Below are 22,335 nucleotides of genomic sequence, written 5' to 3'. Positions count from 1 at the left end.
TGTTGGGACAAAGGGAGTTTGGCTGTTGGCCCCCCTCTAATCAACATACATCCACGTATTATTTAATATTTTTCTCAATGGTGCCAAAAATACATATTCGATTATAGTACAGGCAGCTACATAGGGGCGAACACAGAAAAAATGTTAGTAAATCTTTGTTTTTTATGTTCATATGTAAATATATTTGATTAGATTAACGTAAAGATTATTTTTTACTCCCTCCGTCCAACATAATTTTACCCAGTATTCCATTTTGGGCCGTCCGACATAATTTTACCCATTTCACTTTTACCATTTTTGGTAGTGGACCTCATATTCCACTAACTCATTCCTACTCACATTTTATTATAAAACTAATACTTTAGAAGTAGGACCCACATCCCATCAACTATTTCTTTCCATTACATTTCTTAAAACTCGTGCCGGATCAAAGTGTGTAAAATTATGTGGGACGGAGGGAGTAATTAACATTTTCTTTCATCTCTGAAGCCTATATTTTGAAGTTAAGTTTTTTCTTTGTTTTTTTTATTTCTCATGCAACTTGATTTTGAATAACGTTGATTTAGTAAGGGTTGAAGATAATTTTTAATAATTTCTAAAAATTCGACAATGTCAAAAACCAAGATAAGGAAAAAGAGAAAGTTTAATTAATTTAGTAAATTAAAAAAAAAGGGAAATCTATAATAAGAAACATAAACCCTTAAATTTTTTGATGCATTTGGGCAATCATTTTAAATAATATGCTACACTAGTACACAAACAATTTTATCCGTACACTTATGCATGAACGAACAAATGCACAACAATAATACATGAATAGTTTTTGTCTCTTGCTATATACCATCAAAATGGACACATCCAATCAATTTTTGGCGAGAGGTACACATTCCACTAATTACAATTTGATGCGACATTAATTTCCTTTTCTTAGTGTATTTAAAAAGTTGGAGTAGAATAGTTTAGGAAGATGGTAGGAAGATGACACCTATTTATGATATGATATGGAATCAGAATTATGATGACAAAACCCTACTTTTTCCATCTTCATCAATCACTAATTAAAGTTATTGGCGCAAAACTAAAATACGATTCTGTCTGAAAAGTGTCGCTAGCATATATATCACTAGATTTTTACATTCGGAACATTAGAATAATATTGATAACATATAAAGGCACACAAATCTTAATTTGGATCTCGTTAGCATTATCATTTTCTTCACATACTGTCTACTTTGAGAGGCCAGTACTGAATTATGAAAAAAAAAAAAAAAAAAAAGTAAATCCTTGTCATTGTTTTCTAATAATTAAATTAGATGAATTAATTAAATTTCAAATTTAGATTATAATTTATGAGAGACATAATTGTAATTATTAAAATCAGTTGGTGATAAGTGAAGTAGCTCATGACCTCGAATACCTTCAAAGCGTATTGGACTTTTATATTAATCGGGTTGGATCGACCCTTATAGTTTCATATCACATTCGATGACCTAATCTGATACTTCAATAGATGTTCATGAGATTATAAACTACAAACTAATTTGTGATAAGTAGAGTAAGTAGTTCACAAGATTTATACAATTATTTTAAAAAATCAAATATTTTGTCTACTAGTATGATCTTTGGTAACCAATAGAGACATGATGAGTAATAATATATGGCTCCTAATTCATCGAACAAAAAAGGACAGCTACTTTTAGTAAGAATTTTAATATCCTTTAAGCATAAAAATTATGCGTAATGACTGTTTTAAAAAATTAATGCGTTTCTAGATTCAAAAGTGATAGGACATTAAATTTGAATTGTGTCATATCCAAACATATAATATTATATCTTAGAGTGTGTTATTTGTCCATTCTCTAGCATCATAGAAAGAATTGATCCAAAAAATAAAACCAAAAGTTTGTGCCACCTAAAAAAGCATGCTTATAATATAACTGCAATATGATTCTTTCATAGAATTTACTCTTAAAGGAAAAAAAAGCATAAAACTCTCAAATCACTAAAAATGCACATATTCAAGAAGGGACAGATCACTAAATTCTGCCGAACTAATAAATAATTATTAGAATGATCCAACTTGCTGTGTGGCAAATCATATTCCATAAATACTAAAAGTAGCACATTTTATTCAAGTTTCCATGTACTAGGATGCTTTATCATAATTGCAAGAAATCCTCCATATTAAGTACTACTAGCATATTGCTTACAATAGGTTTTTAGATTTTATAATTTTAATTTAGGACTTCTAAAGTTGCATTTTAATTATATGGTGCTCCTTAGAATTTTTTATTTAATTAAATTAAGTACATATTCGCGTGAAATAGCATGTTAACTACACAGGATGAGTAAACCACAACATACATTAAAATCAAGCATGACTGTCTCAGACGTAATGAGATATTGGTGTAATTCAAACATGATACCTTTTTGCCACAAAAATATTCAATGGACCCCAAAGTGACCAAAATATGATGATTGATTATAGGTAATTGTTGTTGCAACCTAGGTATTTTTACAAAAATTTGCTTCTATCATTTTGATATATGGTTAAATCATATTATTTCCACTAAAGAAATAAGCTTTTGTAAGGTATATAAATGGGAGTGGGTGGAGGAGAATAGATTACATATGCCAATAAGGAAGTATCAACTAGTAGCCATAAAAGGAAATGAAAAAAAGTTAAATATTAAAATATAATTTTAATTTATTAATGATGATTGAGAGATGATCTCTTTCAATTTTGATGGCCCATTTACAAATCCATGTCTTGTTTCTACGTTCTTCCATTCCCCTTTCTACAATAATTCCAGCAAAAAAATCTTTTTCTAAATTAAACAAAATGATTATGTGTTGCAGAAGAGATTCCATCTTTATTCCTCTGCCACGAGAAAGCAAAAGATAGCTTTTTAATTCGACCTACATCCCTCTTTTCTAAATATATATTGTTTTAATTATATAAAAGGTGTATTACTCTTTTAATTGAGGAATTAAAAAATGGTAAATTATCGGAAAATCTTGAAGTTTGTTTTACCGAAAAAACCATGAAATTTGATTTCAAGACGAAAAAATCTAGCCGCCTACGCATAATATATTATTGATGCTTCTCAATCATATCAGATACTACAACTTTACCAAAATATTTTGTCGTGGGATAGTTGCGAACAAATTCAATCATCATAGTTTTTCCTGGTGAATTTTGAAATTGCGGGACAAACCATAACTTAACTAAACTTCATAATTTTTTAGACAATTTTGTAGGATCTAAAGCCTAAAATTATATTAAAAACCAAAAGGTATTATTAGGAGGTAGTAGTATCCAATGTAGGATAAAATTTTCGTAGGAAAGGCTTGAGAATATATATGGATCCCATATTATTAATTAGGCTATAGTACCACCTACTTTTAAAATAGTTAATTCGTGCCAACATTATATCCGTAAATAAATAATTATATCCACAATAATATGATGAATATTATTAATTATTATTTATTTCACATCTGATTCTTGTGTGTAAAAAGCAGCCAGAAAAAGTAAGCAGCTGTAATGAGATTATGGGGTTTGATTCTGTTTTGCTATCGCCATCTCCAACCAATCTTGATGATAAGAATCTCACCTTCCACACACCAATCACCATTGCATGATCAAAATCTCGACGTCGGTTCAATGAATTTCAACAATAGATGAATGTCTAAAAATCTCAACTTCAAACTCATGCAAAAATATAATCATGGTTTCTATTCCAATTTTTTTATATCTCAATCTTTATAAATTAATTTACGGCATTAAATCCATCACTAGACTCATTTTTTTGTAATCAACCCCAAAAATAATTATAATGAAGGAATCGATAATTTAGTGGAGTAATGAAACACTTTAAGTTATAATAGTAAAAAATATAATACTATTTTTTTTGAGAATTGGACGACAAAAACAATATTAAAAGTGATGGAAAAAAAAAAGAAAATGAAAAAAGATAGCTAGAATATGTCAAATTCGGGAATAAGTTTTGTTGTTTGTCACAAATACCCCTTATATATAAATGAATTATAATTCCTTTGAGAAAATAGAAATAGTTTCTATTTTCCCTAGAGAAACAACTCTTATCAAGTGGCGGAGAAAGCAAACAAAAAATATAAGTTATGTTTGACATACATGTCCTAATATTAATTCATTCGTATGCATTTTTTGAAAAATTCAATTTTTTCAATCCATGTATGAGACTTTTATGAATAATTGATGGATCAAAAAATTATGTTTCGATTATGTTCTGTTGCTGTTATTTTCTCGTGATTATTTGTTGATTGTTGTAAGAGGTCTTCTCGCTGTTACTTCATTTTTTCTGTTGCTTTTCTTATATTCGGGCATAAATAGTTCATTGTAGGGCTGGCAATTTTTGACATGATAATCCAGCACGAAGCCGCACGAAATTATTGGGTTGGGGTCAAGTCTTATTTGGTGCATGTCCTTATCAGGTTGACCCATTAAGAACTCGATAATTTCGGGTTGGATGCTGGTCGGATATGGATAACGCATTAAGAAATAATATCATTATTTTTATTATTATTTTAAAATATATATATTACTTTAATTTTTACTTTCTTGTAAATTAGGTTTAATTAGTATAAAATGAATTTTAATCGTGTAAATTAGGTTGAAAAATAAGGTTTAATCGTGCATTATCAGGTTTTAATTGTATAATATTAGGTTTGGGTCGTTATTGTGTCGTGTCAACCCATATTATATCGTGTCTATAACGGGTACGTGTTGGGTGCCAGTCAAGTTCAGATTTGAAGGTAGCAGGTTAGGTTCGTGTTCGGATTTACAGTTTGCTTAACAGGTCGGGTTCAGGTTTGGCCTTATTGGGTTGGGTCGTTATCAGGTTGACCCGATAACGACCCAATCCGCACGATTGGCCTGCCCTAGTTCATTGTACGTGTGCCTTCGACATTCTTTAATGTTTTTTCATCTTTAATTTATTGTTTTTTTACAATTAGACCTTTAGCTCGTCAAATATATATATGCGGCTCTAAGCATTTTTAGTTACATAAAAATAAGAAAATTATATGCGTGGAGTATTAATTTTAACGACGTAGATTTCAACAACATAAATAGAATAAAGTTGAAGCACAACCGTTCCTTGTATGTCTCACCAAATTCCAATAACCAATCATTACCCACACATATTTTCTGCAATCAATTTCCTAAATATATGATTTATTTGTGATATTTAAAATTGTTTGAAAGGACAATACTCAATGAAGAATGTGGTACGTTATAGAGAATAATCCAATAATTTGTCCTTTAAACGAATCGATGCAATGCAATCATATAAACTGTGGCTTTAAAGGTTGCTTTCTTGTGAACCTTTTTACAGATACATATATTCTCATTTCAGTTGGAGCGAATTTGTTCTCTCAATTTTTACACAAATTCTTTCGGTAAAATACAACCTTTGGAACTTCTCTCCTTCATTTTCCGTGGTTGGTGAGTGTTTTGTCATGTGTTTTGCGACTGTTATTTGGAACTTCTCTTTCGACTTGGAACTATCGCGAGACCCTTTGATATGCCAAAGATGTTGCACTACTTTCTTATGCAATGATTTTAGATAGACTGTTTGTTTTTGACACAGTGTTAATTTTGTCAATTTTTTGTTACTCCCTCTGTTCCACGGTAATTTAGTCATTTCATTTTTGCGCTCGTTTTGAAAAAATAATAGTCTTAAATAGTTAAAATAGAGAAAAGGTAAATTAATGCTCACCGTCTTTTGGATTTGTTTGTATTGTGACCCATCATGTGAAACAAAATTAAGATACTTTAAATTGTACTGCAGTACTCCCTCCGTCCCAGATAATTCAACCCAGTATTCCATTTCGTGTTGTCCTACATAATTTGTCCCACTTCACTTTTACCATTTTTGGTAGTGGACCACATATTCCACTAACTCATTCTTACTCACATTTTATTATAAAATTAATACTTTAAAAGTAGGACTCACATCCCATAAACCTTTTCAACTCACTTTCCATTAGATTGCTTAAAACCTATGCTGGGTCAAAGTGTCCCGAATTATCTGGGACGGAGGGAGTAATAATTTTTGGTTCAAATGCATCAACTAATGCAAGGATTTAAATTACCCAGCTGGGGTGGGCCGAAATAGAGCCCAGCTCATAACATGGGCTTTCAACCAGGTTCAGATCCAACTGGGCCAGGACCATATGGGTTGGGCTAGAGAGCCTCGGTTTGAGCTTTTGATTGGGCTAAATTGGCTTATGTATTTCATGATGAACCATCTAAAATTTAAAATAACATCTAGAATAGAGTATATTCATTCTAATTAAAATGTTATTTAAATTGTACTTAAGAATGAATAAAATTTAAATTCAGTTAGTTAGTCATGTATACGGATGCACACAAGTTTTTACCTCCAAAAAACTTTATTTAGATTTATAAAAATATATTTAAATGATCAAGATCGTCATTGCTTAATATTTTTGCAGAATAGATACAATATTGTGGTTGGTTGGGTAACATCGATTCTTGAGAAATTAAAGTATTGGTGGATTTATTAAAATATTACTACTACAATTACATATGGCCGGCAAAAGTGTAGATAGTCTAAACTAATTTTGATCAATTTGTCGCATCCATTGACAAGTAGTAGTACTAGTATTTGAATATCATAATCATATTATACACCTCTTCTCCTAAACGAGAAAATTGTTACTCCATCATTTTGAAATTTCACATTGACCAATGTAGGGAATCTTGTTTTTCACTAATTATTTTTTTAGGGCTGGTTGACCACATGTGTTTAATTCCATCAAAGTTCAGAATTATACATTATACTAGAGTATTAGAGTGCCCACGGAAATAATTTTAATTAAATAAAAAATGAAAGATAATCTAGCTTAAAGCATAAAATTAGAAGAAAAAAAATATTTTTAGTACAAAAGAGAAAAATCAAAGATTACAAAATATTTCCTAAATTATCAAAAAAAGGAAATTATAACAAATTTTATTTATTTATAAATAATATTTTAATCTATATTGGTTTGTTTTAGTTATTTCTCGTATTTTACACAAAACACGTTTTCTCCATTTTTGTATAGTACCATTCGGAGAATATTTAATATGCATCATAAGTGAAAACAATATGTGGCAATAGAGAGAACACACAGTTTATTTCAAAAGTTGAAAGTGATCATCTTAATCGGAACAAACAAAAAAGAGGAGATGTGATTACCTCAAATTAATGAGACAGAGGGAGTGAGAAATTGTCATTAAAATCAATTGACCATTAAAAATTAAACAACTTCACCTAAACAAGAAAATCTAACCAATGAATAAAATTCCAACTTAGACTCAACATAGATTTTAAAAAATATATATAAAGAAAAGTGAGTGAAAAATTAGTGAAATGTAGAATTTATTCTTATGTAATAAAACTGAAAAAAAGAAAGTTAGTGAAATATATGATCAATTTATCAGAATAGTAAAAATGAAACAAAACATTTAAAAATGGATATTTTCATTAAAACAATATAAGACATCTAGAGACGGATGGATGGAATATCATATTTCTCACTAGTTATCAATTAGACACGACAAACTTATCAAACTTAGTCTGGGTTATTATATTTAATTCTAATATTTCTTGTATTAACCCACCAGTACTTGAATTTCTCGAGAAATGATCTTATCCATCCAACTATAATATCGAATATTTTCGAAGTGTAAAATTATACTCCTTCCGTCCCATAAAGATTGTCTCATTTTTTTCATTTCCGTCTGTCCCACAAAGTTTCTCCCATTACACTTTTATCATTTTTTATAGTGGACCTCATATTCCACTAACTCATGTTACTCACATTTTATTACAAAACTAATACTTTAAAAGTAGGACTCACATCCCACCAACTTTTTCAACTCACTTTTCATTACATTTCTTAAAACCTGTGTCGGGTCAAAGTGGGACTATCTTTGTGGGACGGAGGGAGTAATAACAAGTTTTACTATGTTACCCAATAAACCTTAATTAAAACACTACTAGAGAAATCAACAAGTCATGACATTAAACTGTCAACAGATATACGTTTTTATAGCATTTTTATCTTTAATAGCACTTGATGCAAATGTAAGAAAGTATCTGTAATAATAGACCAAAGTAAGAACAGATATTCTCTTATTACTTTAAATTGCCCTGAAAAACCTTAATATTTTTGCCATTTGAATAGATACAATATTGTGGTTGGTTGGGTAACATCGATTCTTGAGAAATTAAAGTATTGGTGGATTTATTAAAATATTACTACTACAATTACATATGGCCGGCAAAAGTGTAGATAGAATTTGTCGCATCCATTGACAAGTAGTAGTACTAGTATTTGAATATCATAATCATATTATACACCTCTTCTCCTAAACGAGAAAATAGTTACTCCATAATTTTGAAATTTCACGTTGACCAATGTAGGGAATCTTATTTTCCCCTAATTATTTTTTAGGGTTAGTTGATATCACATGTGTATAATTCCATCAAAGTTCAGAATTATACATTATACTAGAGTATAAGAGTGCCCACGGAAATAATTTTAATTAAATAAAAAATAAAAGATAATCTAGCTTAAAACATAAAATTAGAAGAAAAAAAATATTTTTAGTACAAAAGAAAGAAAAATCAAAGATTACAAAATATTGCAACCATTCCTAAATTATCGAAAAAAGACAATTATAAAAAATTTTATTTTTTTATAAATAATATTTTAATCTATATTATTTTGTTTTATTTGTTTCTCATATTTTACACAAAACATGTTTTCTCCGTTTTTGTATAGTACCATTAAGAGAATATTTAATATGCATCGTAAGTGAAAACAATATGTGGCGACAGAGAATAGAGACAAAAAGTGGTCATCTTAGTTGGAAAAAAAGAAAGATGATTACCTCGAATTAATGAGACAGAGGGAGTGAGAAATTGTCAATAAAATCAATTGACCATTAAAAGTTAAACATCTTCACCTAAACAAGAAAATCTAAACAATCATGAATAAAATTCCAACTTAGACTCTTGCATGGATTTTAAAATATATATATATATATATATATATATATATATATAAAGAAAAGTGAATAGAAAATTAGTGAAATATATATATTACTCTTATGTTATAAAACTGGAAAAAAAAAATAAGTTAGTAAACTATGTGATCAATTTACCAGAATAGTAAAAATGAAACGAAACAATTAAAAAAAGATATTTTCAAAAAACCAATATAAGACATTTAGAGACGGATGGATGGAATATCATATTATCAATTAGACACGACAAACTTATCAAACTTAGTTTGGGTTATCATCAATAATATTGTCGAATATTATATTTAATTCTAATATTTCTTGTATTAACCCACCAATTCTTGAATTTCTCGAGAAATGATCTTATCCATCTAACTGTAATATCGAATATTTTCGAAGTGTATCTCTTGTAATAACAATTTTTACTATGTTACCCATTAAAGCTTAATTAAAACACTACTAGAGAAATCAACAAGTCATGACAATTAAACTGTCAACAGATATATGTTTTTGTAGCATGTTCATCTGTAATAGCACTTGAAGCAAGTGTAAGAAAAAAAACAGTAATAATAGACAAACAGTAAGAACATAATTTCTCTAATTACATTAATTGACATGAAAAACAGTGTAAAGCGACACTTCAAAGTGTCGTAAAATAATATTTAGACTGCACTAATTTAGTACAGTTAATTTACGCAATGCAACACATAGCCATAAATATTTTTAATTACAATTTTCACCTACAAATTTCAGTAATTTACATATTCATCATTGAAATATTGATAAATTTATATTTTTTTTCCATTTAAATGCTTAAATTTATCCAAACTTGAACAGGAAATTATAATATTGGACATAAAATTTTGTATTTTCAGTCTGAATTTATATCTAATTGTGTACTCCATTTAATCATTAAAAATAGTCATTTAAACTGTACTGTGAGTGGATAAAATGAGTAGAAAATGAGCACATTAAAATGATACAAAAACACCTATTTTTTGTGGATTAAGTAAATAAATGATCGAGACCTCAAATATTCTTCTCAATCTAGTTGGTATGATGATGGCTGATATACAACTTATAGGTGAAATATTTTGTTTTACCATTAAATATCTTTCAAGCATTTTATCGAACAGTATTGGGGTACGATCAATCAAACAGTAACTTTCAAGCATTTCACCAAACAGTTTCAAGACCAACATCAGATAAAGGTAGAGATCAAATGCAATGCCTTGATTAATGCTACCTCCTTCCAGTAATACAAATTTCATTTTTCTATTTCGGCTCGTCCACCAATCGGAACCCTATAACACTAGTACTATAAATTTAAGTATATCTTACACTCACTTCCGCTAACTTTTTTACTCACATTTAATTATAAAATTAATATATAAAAGTAAACCTATATACAACTAACTATTTCAACTCATACTTTTTAAATCTCGTGTCGAAAACACGAGACTCCTTATCGTGGACTGTAAAGAGCATGTCTACATCCATCACAATAAAAGTGACACGCTCTAAAAAATGAGCTTTTGCATATAAAGAACAAAAGAAATCCACCAACAAGCTCGAAGCAAAACACACACAAAAATCAATTCTACTTTTCAATATCAATTAGTTTATATATTCCAACTCTTATCCAATTTTATTATTGAATTCAATGTTGGGTTTCGGTTCATAATTAATCATCCTTCGCTTTTCAATTTCGCCATTGTTTCCATTGTTTCTCATATACTCCCTCCGTCCCAATAAATATGAAACGTTTGCTTTTTGGCACAGGATTTTATGCAGTGTTGTTTTGTGAGTTAAAGAAGAGAGAGTAAAGTAAGAAAGAGAGAAAAGTAGAGATAATTTTATGTCCGATATTATACACAATTAGATATAAAATTTTATATCTTCAGACTGAATTTATATATTCAGTCTGAATTTATGTCCGATAAAATTTTATATCTGCAGTCTGAATTTATATCAAATTTCTTTGAAGCATTTCATCGAGCAGGTTTTGTATATGATCAATTGAAGTTGAAGTAGCTGGATCTGTTGCTCGAAAATGAACGGTGTTGTTACCCACCGAGAGAGATTTTAGGATAAGGGATATTTTGGATTATATATATTCTACGTTGGATTAAAAAAGCACAGCACATCCATAATTTCACTCAAATCTCTAAAAAGTATTTCATCGAACAGTTTTGGTGTATGATCAATTGAAGTTGAAGTAGCTGGATTTGTTACTTTCAAGTTTCAAGCATTCAACCACACATTTTCTAGAATGTGAATGAGGAACTAAAATATCAATAAACACGATAGATAGGTAGCTTACCATTCGTAAATCTTTTCTCCATAGTTATAGCCGTTCAGCTAATAAATTAAGTTGAGCAGATGGCCCCTCTCTTTTTATTAGTTATTTCATCGGCATATTACAGCCCGCCATATTGGACTGTGCAGTCCAATATAGCCGACTGAAATATGCTGATGAGATAATTAATAAAAAAGCGAGCAGCCATCTGCCCAAATTAATTTATTTAGTTGAACGAGACTATATACACCGTTTTTCGCGGGCAACCCGAAGGCTGCGACAGGAACGTAGGGACGAATTAGCCCAACGAGCAACTCAACTTAACGACGATTTGTAGGAAGTAGCGTTTGAGACTAAAAGAAAATCAAAGGACGATGAGAAGTTTTTTTTACTGAAATAGAAAAGTAGAAATGAATTTTGTGTGATTTTGCTTAGAGCTAGTTCGTGGCTCTATTTATAGATGAGATTAGCATGGTTATGTCTCTTTTAAATTAATTATCTCATTAAATATGAATATACTCCCTCCGTCATGTAATAGAAGTCCTATTTAGTTATGGAAATGATATTAAAAAATGTAAAGAAAAATTGATACAATAAATTATTGGAATATGAATCTCAATAAAATGTGATTGAAATAACTATTTATAGTAAAAGTGAAATAAGACTCTTATTATGGGACGGACTGAAATGAACAAATATGACTCTTATTGTGGGACAGGAGAGTACTTTATTTTGAAATAATCTGCCAATATTTTGCCACCAACTACATTGCCCATGCTTTTCAAATGAAATCTAATCCTTTTTATAATATTTTAATTGTCTCTAGATTTTGGGTAACTAAGATTGCCACTAAAATATAAAAAAGCATTAAAAGAAGAGCCATTTATTATCAATTTAATCCTTGATTTTCGTGAGTTTAGCTATTGTAACTTTTGAACGATTCATATCCCATTTGTTTGCTTATTTGACCAACTTTAATCTCGAAAATTCTATGGGAATTTGATGTTTATGATGTGAGTATAATGATTGGAATGAGAAGTTTACTTCCCAAATAAACAAAGTAAATGAGGGAATTATCAATTCATAATTGATTTCAATTGATTATAATAACGATAGATCTTATTATTCTAGACAAATACATCGAACCTGTAGACTGTTCGATAAAATGCTAAAAAGAGATGTGACTGGTTTTATGAAAAACTGACAATGTTCAACACAAATAACACTAGAAATTAATGTGTTTGTGTCTTTATTGGATTGTCTTGTTATAAATTCAATAATTATTTTACTAAAATTATACTTTAATTTTATTCTTTAAATAATTTGGTGACCTTTCCTCAACCCTCTTTGATAAGTCTTAATCACTGATTAATAAGTACAGTAACTTTGGTCTATTATAATAGAGTACTATATAATTGTACCAATTCTTGACAATTAAGGATTTCATTTAAAAATATTATAAATAAATAGCTCTATAATCAAAAATATGGCCGGCTTAATTATATAGTACTCCATATTTGGTGATATAATAATTAATTAAAAATGGAACCACAGAACTTGTACAAATCCAAGAAAACAATCTTAACTTCAATTATATAAGTTTCAGCATTCTACATGTTAAATTCAAACACCTAGTTCTAGTGTCTGAACCAATAGCTTTGTTAGAAGAAAAAATCGAGCAGAAAATATTATGAATAAAAAAAATACTTAGCAGTTGGATGTGACCAATTGAAGGCTTTCTCCATCGCTTCAGCGGTAGTTATGATATTTGGGGCTGTACATAGATCTTTCTGCATATTCTACTAGATTTTGCGGTTGAGGTAGCCGAGTCGCGAGCCCTGTGCAACGAGATCAAGACAAAATATCAGACCTTAATCAAATTTCATACACATTACACATCTAGGATAAGGATATTACCGAGTTCATATGCTTTAGCTGCTACTTTGGCTGCTATTTGAGCTGAAATCTTTCTGATGTTTGAAAATGGTGGATATAAGAGTCCCTTTTCGAGGTTCTCTTGGCTAACCTGTGCTGCTAATGCTTCCGCTGTTTCATAACCACGTATTAGCATTGTGTTTGATTAAATCTACAACCGGCTCTATGATAATTAATGTGTTTGTGTTTTCAATTTTCATGGTGTGCAGATGATAAGTGTGAAGAACTTACAAGCAGCCAGAAGCATGTCGTCATGGACGCGAATTGCTCCAGAAATTAGCAAACCGAGGCCAAATCCAGGAAAGATGTAAGCGTTGTTTGACTAAACCATGAAATAGTGATGAAGTTAGTGCTAAGAAAAACTGTGTTCTTGACGGAGGGGTGTGTTTAGACTCTACCTGGCCGGAAGCATAAAGTTTGTCATTGTATTCGACTGGGGCAAAGGGGCTGCCACTGGCGAAAATGGCTCGGCCCTGAACCATGATAACGACAGAAGAAGTCAAGATTAGCACGAGAGGAAGGATAATCGCTTGAAACATTAGAACTAAACAAATACAGATTTGAAGCAGGCAGGAAGTCACCTCACTCCACATGTAAGCTTCCTCAGCAGTACATTCAGACTGCGACGTTGGGTTGGAGAGCGCGAGAATAACAGGTTTCTGAAACAAGCTATCGGAGTAAGGCATGTGTCCACATTGCTAGGAACTCTAACACATATCAACAGCTGTAAATACCTCATTATACGATGCCATGGCCTGAACCACTTCTTTTGTAAATGTTCGTCCTGCTCCCGATGATCCTATTAGTACTGTTGGTTTGATAGCCTGTCATAGCAAGGCAGATAAGAAGCCACATTTTTGTATAGAGAGAGCTCATCTTTTCGTGTGCTCACACGCAACTACAGATAAAATATGTCGGGGCTTCTTACCTTCACAGCGTCTAACAAATTATTGACAGGTTCATGTTCATGAGCCCAGGGCCGCTTAAAATGTTGAAGTGAATCGATACGAGAACGGACAATCAACCCCTACAACACCAAATCACTAGCAATGAGACCAGAGGTGGAAATCAAAGTCTCGGAGGAAGTGCAATGAGAAATTATTAGATGGTCTATACTTTGGAGTCCACGAGCCAAATCTTCCTACGAGCCTCTTCCAATGGGGCACCAGTCTGTGAGAGAGAGAGAGAGAGAGAGAGATTAAGCAAAGAAGTGACAATCATTCTATTGAGAAAAATGCTATCATTGACCTGTTTTGATATCTGAAGAGCTATGAGATCTGCTATACCAGTACCAGCCTGCATAATGAGGAAAAACACAACACCTCCTATCAAACTAAGAACAAAGATGTCCACTAACAGAAAACAGGTACATACTCGTTTATTCAAATTCAGAGAAAAACAATACAAAAAAAGTGCTGAGATCAGATAAAACATACCTCTCCAGCTCCAAGGAATAAGAATGAGTGGTCAGCCAAGGTTCCCCCAACTAACTTAAGTGCTGCAATCAACCCTGCAAGGACCACTGATGCTGTACCCTGATGTAAACAAAAAAGCGCAAATGTCTACGTTAATGATCAAAACATCAATAATAAACACTAACTTAATAACATGCCGGTAGAAGTACAAAATAAGAAAAAAACCACATGTAGGTAATGAAGGAAAAATTACCTGAATATCATCGTTGAACACGAGATGTGTAGATCCATACTTTGCAAGGAGATCAAAAGCATTGTGATTTGCAAAGTCTTCAAACTGCACATTCATCGTGGGGAGAAATGTCAGATTACATCAGTGGACAAAAATATTCAAAATATTACAAACTGAATGATGACTAGAAACAAATATTCAAAGTATACAAACCTGAATGATGACTTTCTCTCCATAAATCTGCTTCACTGCACACATGAACTCATGCAGAAGCTCAGCATACTCCTGATCGAGATGAACATTTAAGTAAAAGTTAGGGAGAACTGGCTGCCTTCAATACCTAACAATGAGAAAGCATCTCTTGCTAGTTGCTATGTAACCAATCACGAACCTGTCCTGTTGCTCTTTTCCTTCTAAGTCCAATATAGAACTCATCATTGAGCAACTGCTCATTATTTGTGCCCACATCAATTGTCACGGGCAAGCACTGAGACAACACAACAATTAATTTACCGTCAATACTGAATGGCAAAAAAACAAGCACAGTAGTGAAATTATTACTTATCAGTAATCACCTTTACATGTTTCATATTTGGGATTATGAAAACAGTAACTACCCAAGCAGCAAACGACTCAGCAGAAGTCAAGATTATGTGCATACTTTGCAACCAGAACTTAATAGATATAAAGTGGTACCATAAGGAAGAGTGCATCTTACTTTCATCCACTAATCAGCAAATGACATATATTTCAGGCCAATAAGACTTTGCTATATCAGCCAATATGCACGGAAAATGAGATAATTGGAACAAAAGGAATATTTGTTTGGATCTGACCTCTTAAGGAAACGGTAAAAGCATTTAGAGATACTACCTCAGAAGGACGGATGCCACCAAGAGCCGTATACAATGAGAGCTTTCCTACAGGTATCCCCATTCCCTGAGGAGATCAACAGTGTCATAAAGTAAGAAACTAAGAAGAGTGTTAGATGACTCATGTTTGTGATGAAAACCACTTGGCAAAATCAAAATGGTAAGCGAGAAGCAAGGAAAAAGAAACCGTCCTTTTACCTGGCACCCGAGATCTCCTAGTCCCAAAATTCGCTCACCATCTGTCACTACAATCACCTGAATTTTCTTCTCTGGCCAGTTCTTCAATACATCGAGTATCCGTCCCCTGCAAATTACTACCCAGTATAAGTTTAAGATGTTGAAAGAGAAACTCCAGCAAGAAGGATCAATTGTACTAGTAGGACATAACATACTTTTCTTTTAGGCTGATGAAAAGACCCTGAGGCTGCCCGAAAATGCTCCCATATTTTTGGCATGCTTCACCTACAGTTGGAGTATAGACAACTGGGAGCAGCTCCTCAACATTGTCAATGAGCAGCTTGTAAAACAGTCGTTCATTTCTCTCCTAAAAGATGAGAATGAGAAAGAAGTACAAGCATGTCAGATAATGGCCAAATTGATGGAACATAAACAAAAACAGGCACTGTTCTTCGACAAATTAATGTTTTTTTATTGTGCATTTGAATAGCTAAATTACACCACATGAATTACATATTTAATCACCTGAAGATCCATCATGGCCATGTACCTTTGCAACGGTACTTGGTATTGGCGAATGTTGTGCATCATTTTCTTAACCTTCTCAGCAAAAAGGCACAAACAGTTTAGAGAAGTCGTGCAAAGAAAGGAAATAGCAAGAGGCTTTAATCAGACAATAGGGAGTAAGTATGATGTCAACCTGAAGATCTTGGCTTATGACCACCGGAGGCAGTAGACCGCGTAAAAAGTGCCCATCTCTCTCTTTCTCATTGAAGGAAAGGCCTTTATTGTAGCGGGGATCCCGCAACAGCGGATATCCACTGTAAATGAAAAAAGGAACACAAATATATAAGAAAACATTGAAGAATTCCAAAAAATGATGAATAAATCCAATTTCTCCTATTTTAATGTGAAGATTTGGAAACTCAAGTCAAATTAATTGAGATGGCTATTAAGCCACCATCACCTCATTCCTATTAATATGGAAATTGGGTATAATCAACTAATCAAGCATTGATATTCAAAAAGGACAGTGATCATTAACTAAGAAAACCATAAAACACCAGTGAGCCAAGATGTTACAACATCAGATTAATCAATAAAATGATACTACTAGTATTCACTCTGATCAAACCATCTTTGTTACCATTAAACATAACAATATACTATCAATCATGCCAAAACTCCTGAAACCACTAGAAAAAGACAGATTGATTCATCACCTAGCAACGGTGACAGCCCACGGCGTGACGTTCTGATCCGCCGAGACGTCATCCTCCCCGTAGAAATCTTCCACGCCGGATTTCGAGTCTTTCTCAGTCACCGGTGCTGTAGCAGCCGGAGCACTCTCTCTCACCACATTCAATTTGTTCTCCATCAAAACGACATTTCCATCTCCCTGGCTGCGATTCGAGCTCGCAGCCGCCGCCGCCACCAACGGAGCTCCGATCTTCCTCCGCGCCAAGCTCTTCGAAACGCCGTAAACAGAAACACTCTGCACGAGATCAAACCATACAAATTTCCAAATCCTCAGATTTCAATAAGAAATTAAAAACAGGCATTAGTACTTTTTCAATTTCTCCAGCTATTCATCAAACAAAACAAATAATCAGAAACTTATAAGATATGTTGATTTTGCAATCTGGATCGGAAAAAAACACAATCAATAAAACGAACGCCGCAGCGATCGTGAAGTGAAACGTAAAGAGCTAAGAAACACGAAATGGAGAAAAACAGCTGGAAGATTAGTCAATTAACAAGAGGAAATTGGTAGAGAATTTACCGGAGAGGAGCTTCCGTTTAATGAAAACATTGTATCTGGAAATTTTGCTGTGTTCAGCAGAGTAAAGAGGAGAGAGAAAGGAGGCGAAGGAAAGATAGGGAGTTTGGTGAGGTTTGCTCTCCTTTTATAGCTCTCTCTTCGGCTTCAATTTTTCGCATTCTTCTTCCAATTTTTATAGTTATGGAAAATAAATTAAATAAATTAAGAGAATATTGGTAAATTATTTATTATAAAAATGATAACAAAATTAGTGAAGGTTGATTAAAAATGAATAAATAGGATTATTTTTTGGGGAAAATTCAAACAAATAGTACTACCTCCGTCCCTGAAAGTTTGACAAACTTTACCATTTAGGTTCGTCCCTGAAAGTTTGACACACTTCACTTTTTACCATTTTGGGTAGTAAACCTCATATTCCACTAACTCATTCCTACTCACATTTTATTATAAAACTAATACTTTAAAAGTGGGATCCACATCCCACTAACTTTTTCAACTCACTTTTCATTACATTTTTTAAAATCTGTGTCGGGTCAAAGTGTGTCAATATTTAGGGGACGGAGTTAGTAGTATTATTACTACTACTTCTTTTGTTTCTTTCTAAATCTCGCTACATGTATATTTCATTTCCCTGAATCACGCTATGTTTATATTGATGAAATTTTAATATTTTATTTAAGAAAAAAAAACACGAAATATTAAGTTTTAGTTTAAACGGACAGCGATGATCTAGTTATTTAGATAAAATACTATACATGACTTTTTTTCATTATGGAATTTTGTGATCTGGAGTAATATTATCTTCAAACTGTTAATCAGAATTTAATTAAATATATTTACTATTTTAATACTAGCTATTATCTGTAATGAATCAAAATTTGATAATATTATGATAGCCAAAATATAAAAGGAACCGTATAGTGGTGTATTTTTAAAGTTCATAATTATAATAACACTAGTTTTTTTTAAAATAAAGAATGTGATGCCTTAATTAAATACTACTCCCTTCATCCCTATATTAGAAACACTTATTTTAAAAAAACGATTAAAATGAAGAAAGTATAAAGTAAGAGGTAGAATAACAATAATAATATAGAAAATAATCTTCTATATATTATTCTTTTTTATTATATTCTTTTTCCATTTTAACTACTGCCTTCTTATGTCCAAAATAGAAACTTTTATAATGAAATGGTTTTTAATGCAAAATTGGTAAAGTAAAAGAAAAATAAAAATAAAAATGTGATGGTGAAAAATGAGTCTCATCTCATTAGTAAGAAAGAAATTCTAAAATAGAAAGTTTATATTTTTAGAAGACGGAGTCTCACTTGTGAATGATATAGATATTAATGAGAAATTGGTAAAGTATGAAAGTAAAATTTTTCATTTTTAGAAATCGGACTATTTTTAATTAACATATCAAAAGAACAAAATGTTACTATTATTTTTTATAGACGGATTGATATTTATCATATTTTTTGTGTGTATTGAAAATGAAATGCCTCTACTTTAGAAAAATTGGAAATATTACTACTATTTCAACAAAATTGATATTAGTACTTATTTAATATTTTTATTTAGCATATTCTTCATGTGCCTTCGTGCCCTCGTGCGTGCTTTTGAATAGTAGTTCCCAACTACTATTTCAGACGCCTACATTGAATTCTAATTAATTTTCTTTGAAATACTAACGTGGAACAACCTGTGTCATGTAGATCTTATTAGTATTTTTAAAGTAGTCAATTTTTTGGGACAGAGCAATACTATTAAATTTGATGCTGTGACATTTCCTCTGATTAAAAATACTAGCTACTAATAAAAATAAACTAGAACGAATATCCAAGATACTTGAGTTAAACTATTTCCGAAAGAAGATAGTATAATTAAACTAATTTAATCTTGCTTTGTTCAAAATAAAACAAAATTAAGAGCATATCCTAATTTGAAGGCAATAAATACGTTATAAATATTCCAACAACAGTTTGGTGGGCGGGTATGCCGATGTAGGAGTAATAAAATAGCTAAATAATTTTTTAATTTTCAAATGAAAATGTGAATAAATTTTGGCTACTTTTTGTCTTTATTTATTTTAAATTTGCATCTATTTATTACTCCCTCCGTCCCGCTTTAGCAGTCCCATTGACTTTTCTGCACTCATTTTGTAAAAATGATAATAAATAATTAAAGTGGAGAAATAATAAAATAAAAAAGAGAATAATATAGAGAAGAGTCTTATCTACCTTATTCTATTTTTTACTTTATTATTTCTCCACTTTAACTATTTATTATCACTTTTACAAAATGGGTGCAGAAAAGTCAATGGGACTGCTAAAGCGGGACGGTGGGAGTAGTAATCATTTGGATGGACAAGTTTTGGGCAAATGATCACAACGCAACCACCAAAATCCACATAATAAACGAGTGAGTTAAAGAATAATTAAATAATGGTTGCCTAAAAAAAGAAAATGTGGTTGTAGCTGTTTTGGTTAGGTTTATTTTATATTGTTGGGGGAGGGGTCTGCTTATTAAATTTGAGACGTAATGTTACAATTGTCCTACTTTGATTCGTACCATTAATTAAATAATTTTGACTTATGAAGAGATTTGGTGAGAAAGAAAGATTGTTTTTGAGAAAATAAATCAAAAACTCTTTTTTAAGTCTCATTTTTTCATAAAATTTGACCATGCCAATTATAATCATTCGATTTTGTAATATAGTATTATGCTTCGACTAATTAATTGCTAAATCGGCTCAATTTATTTAATTGAAACGATAGTTATAGCTAATTCATTTACATTAGAACTGCCTAAGGTTTATCGAACCAGCGGTTAAAACCGAAATTGTAACCATCGGTTACGATTCCGAACCGAAACCGTGAGAATTTATCCGAACCGAAATCGTCGATTTTTAAACCGTGGTTCGGTTCAGGTTCAAAAAATTTCGAACCGAAACCATGCTGGAACCGCCGGTTCCACGCGGTTTCAAACCGAAACCACGAAAAACCGCCGGAAAACCATGAAATCAAGCCAGAACCACAAAAAACCGTAAAAAACCGCCGAAAAACTATCGGTTTGGAACCAAAACCGAAACCGTCAGTTTTGGAACCGGAACCGTATCCGCGAAACACCCTCGCGGTCGGTTCTTGAACCGTGGGCACCTCTAATTTACATTAGTGAGAAGCAATAATCATTAATTAAGACAGATGACTTATAGTAAAATGGATTGAAAATGAAAACCGCGTTGTCGGCTCGCCGCACAGGTATAGTAACACACGATTTTGTGTGTTGTGTTATTATTTTATTTTATAGTATTAATTTGTTGGTGTGGGGACATAAAAATATGTCACACGCCACTAATAAGATGCACCGGTCGAGATAACACCATTTTGAAAAGTATTAAAAGCATTTTCGATAGGTAACTATTGTACCGATTTTCTTCACACATTTGGTGTAGCATCTCTATATAGATTTGAAAATTATTTATACACAATATGTCACTTTAGAATTTATTATTCTCATCCGTCCATTCGAAATATATGGAGTATGTACTAAGATGTTAAGGAGTTTAAAATGTCAAAAAAAATTTAAGAGTTTAAATTGTAAAAAAAAATCAGAAAATTTAGTTAAATTCTGGTCCATCTCACAATTTTGAAAATCAAATAAAAAAAATCATGATACTTGGATTTGTTCTTTATTTGTCTCATATTAAAGAGTTCTGATCATCTACTTGCTATACTATTGTTCATTTTTTCAATCAAATTATGATGTTTTTATTATGTGCAAATAATATTGTTTAATTTATTGGCAGTAATTTCTGCATAGATTTTTCAATTATCATATCAGATATAGGCTGATTTTCTATGTTTTTTATCCATACCAGAATTTTGCCATAATTCATATACTTTTTCGCAACTTGCCCTTTTAAAAAAACAGGTTGAGAAAAGTGTTTATACGTTTTAAGTTGATAAATATCAAAATTATGGGTGTCATATAGAAAATTGTGAATTTTAGTAAATAAGACATGTTTTTAAAGTTGAATTAGACAGTTAGTATAATTATGGGTCTTGTTATGTTGAAAAGTTGCATATTTTTTGTGGACATCCAATATAGCCCAAAATGCACAATTCTTGAAGTGAAACCCACCATTAATTGATAATTTGGATTTTGATAATGATGGAGGTTTAGTATGCTGATCATTGAGCCCATTTCAGTAAAGCCCAATATTATTCTATTACAACTTACAAGTGGTCCAGTCCAATAGGTTGAGGTTCTACATACTTAAAAAATTACTACTCCATCTAAGTGAGGCTTCCATGAAAAAAAGCCTGGATTGAAATATAAATATATGTTGGATCAAATGATTTATTAGTGCCATCCAAGAAAAAAAAATCTTGGAGTAAAATCTATATTCCAAATACGAATACTACATAGATGTCATGAGGATACAAAGATCTCTCTTCTATTATGCAAAATCTTGTGGTTGGTATCTTAAAATAAAGCTATTTTTCAAAAGATGGAATCAAGGTGGCATGTTGAGAAGAAA

General features: G+C 31.5%; 1 protein-coding gene across 1 annotated transcript; it reads right to left on the bottom strand.

The window, feature by feature from the left end:
- Positions 1-12,944: 12,944 nt before the first annotated feature.
- LOC125205209 (NADP-dependent malic enzyme, chloroplastic-like) lies at positions 12,945-17,837 on the bottom strand. Its single transcript, XM_048104032.1, has 20 exons — positions 17,793-17,837; positions 17,233-17,504; positions 16,710-16,830; positions 16,535-16,609; positions 16,225-16,376; positions 16,031-16,136; positions 15,834-15,899; positions 15,352-15,447; positions 15,174-15,245; positions 14,982-15,065; positions 14,750-14,848; positions 14,562-14,609; positions 14,430-14,483; positions 14,242-14,340; positions 14,048-14,137; positions 13,895-13,972; positions 13,712-13,786; positions 13,545-13,635; positions 13,296-13,424; positions 12,945-13,216 (listed from the first exon to the last, which is right to left on the bottom strand). Exons 1-20 carry the CDS (start codon positions 17,820-17,822, stop codon positions 13,128-13,130), a joined length of 1,926 nt encoding a protein of 641 aa, XP_047959989.1. The 5' UTR covers positions 17,823-17,837; the 3' UTR covers positions 12,945-13,127.
- Between the last annotated feature and the right edge of the window lie 4,498 nt (positions 17,838-22,335).

The sequence above is a fragment of the Salvia hispanica genome, chromosome 2 (assembly GCF_023119035.1).
Source record: "Salvia hispanica cultivar TCC Black 2014 chromosome 2, UniMelb_Shisp_WGS_1.0, whole genome shotgun sequence".
Taxonomy (NCBI): Eukaryota; Viridiplantae; Streptophyta; class Magnoliopsida; order Lamiales; family Lamiaceae; genus Salvia; species Salvia hispanica.
This window is presented reverse-complemented; position numbering and strand designations above follow the sequence as displayed.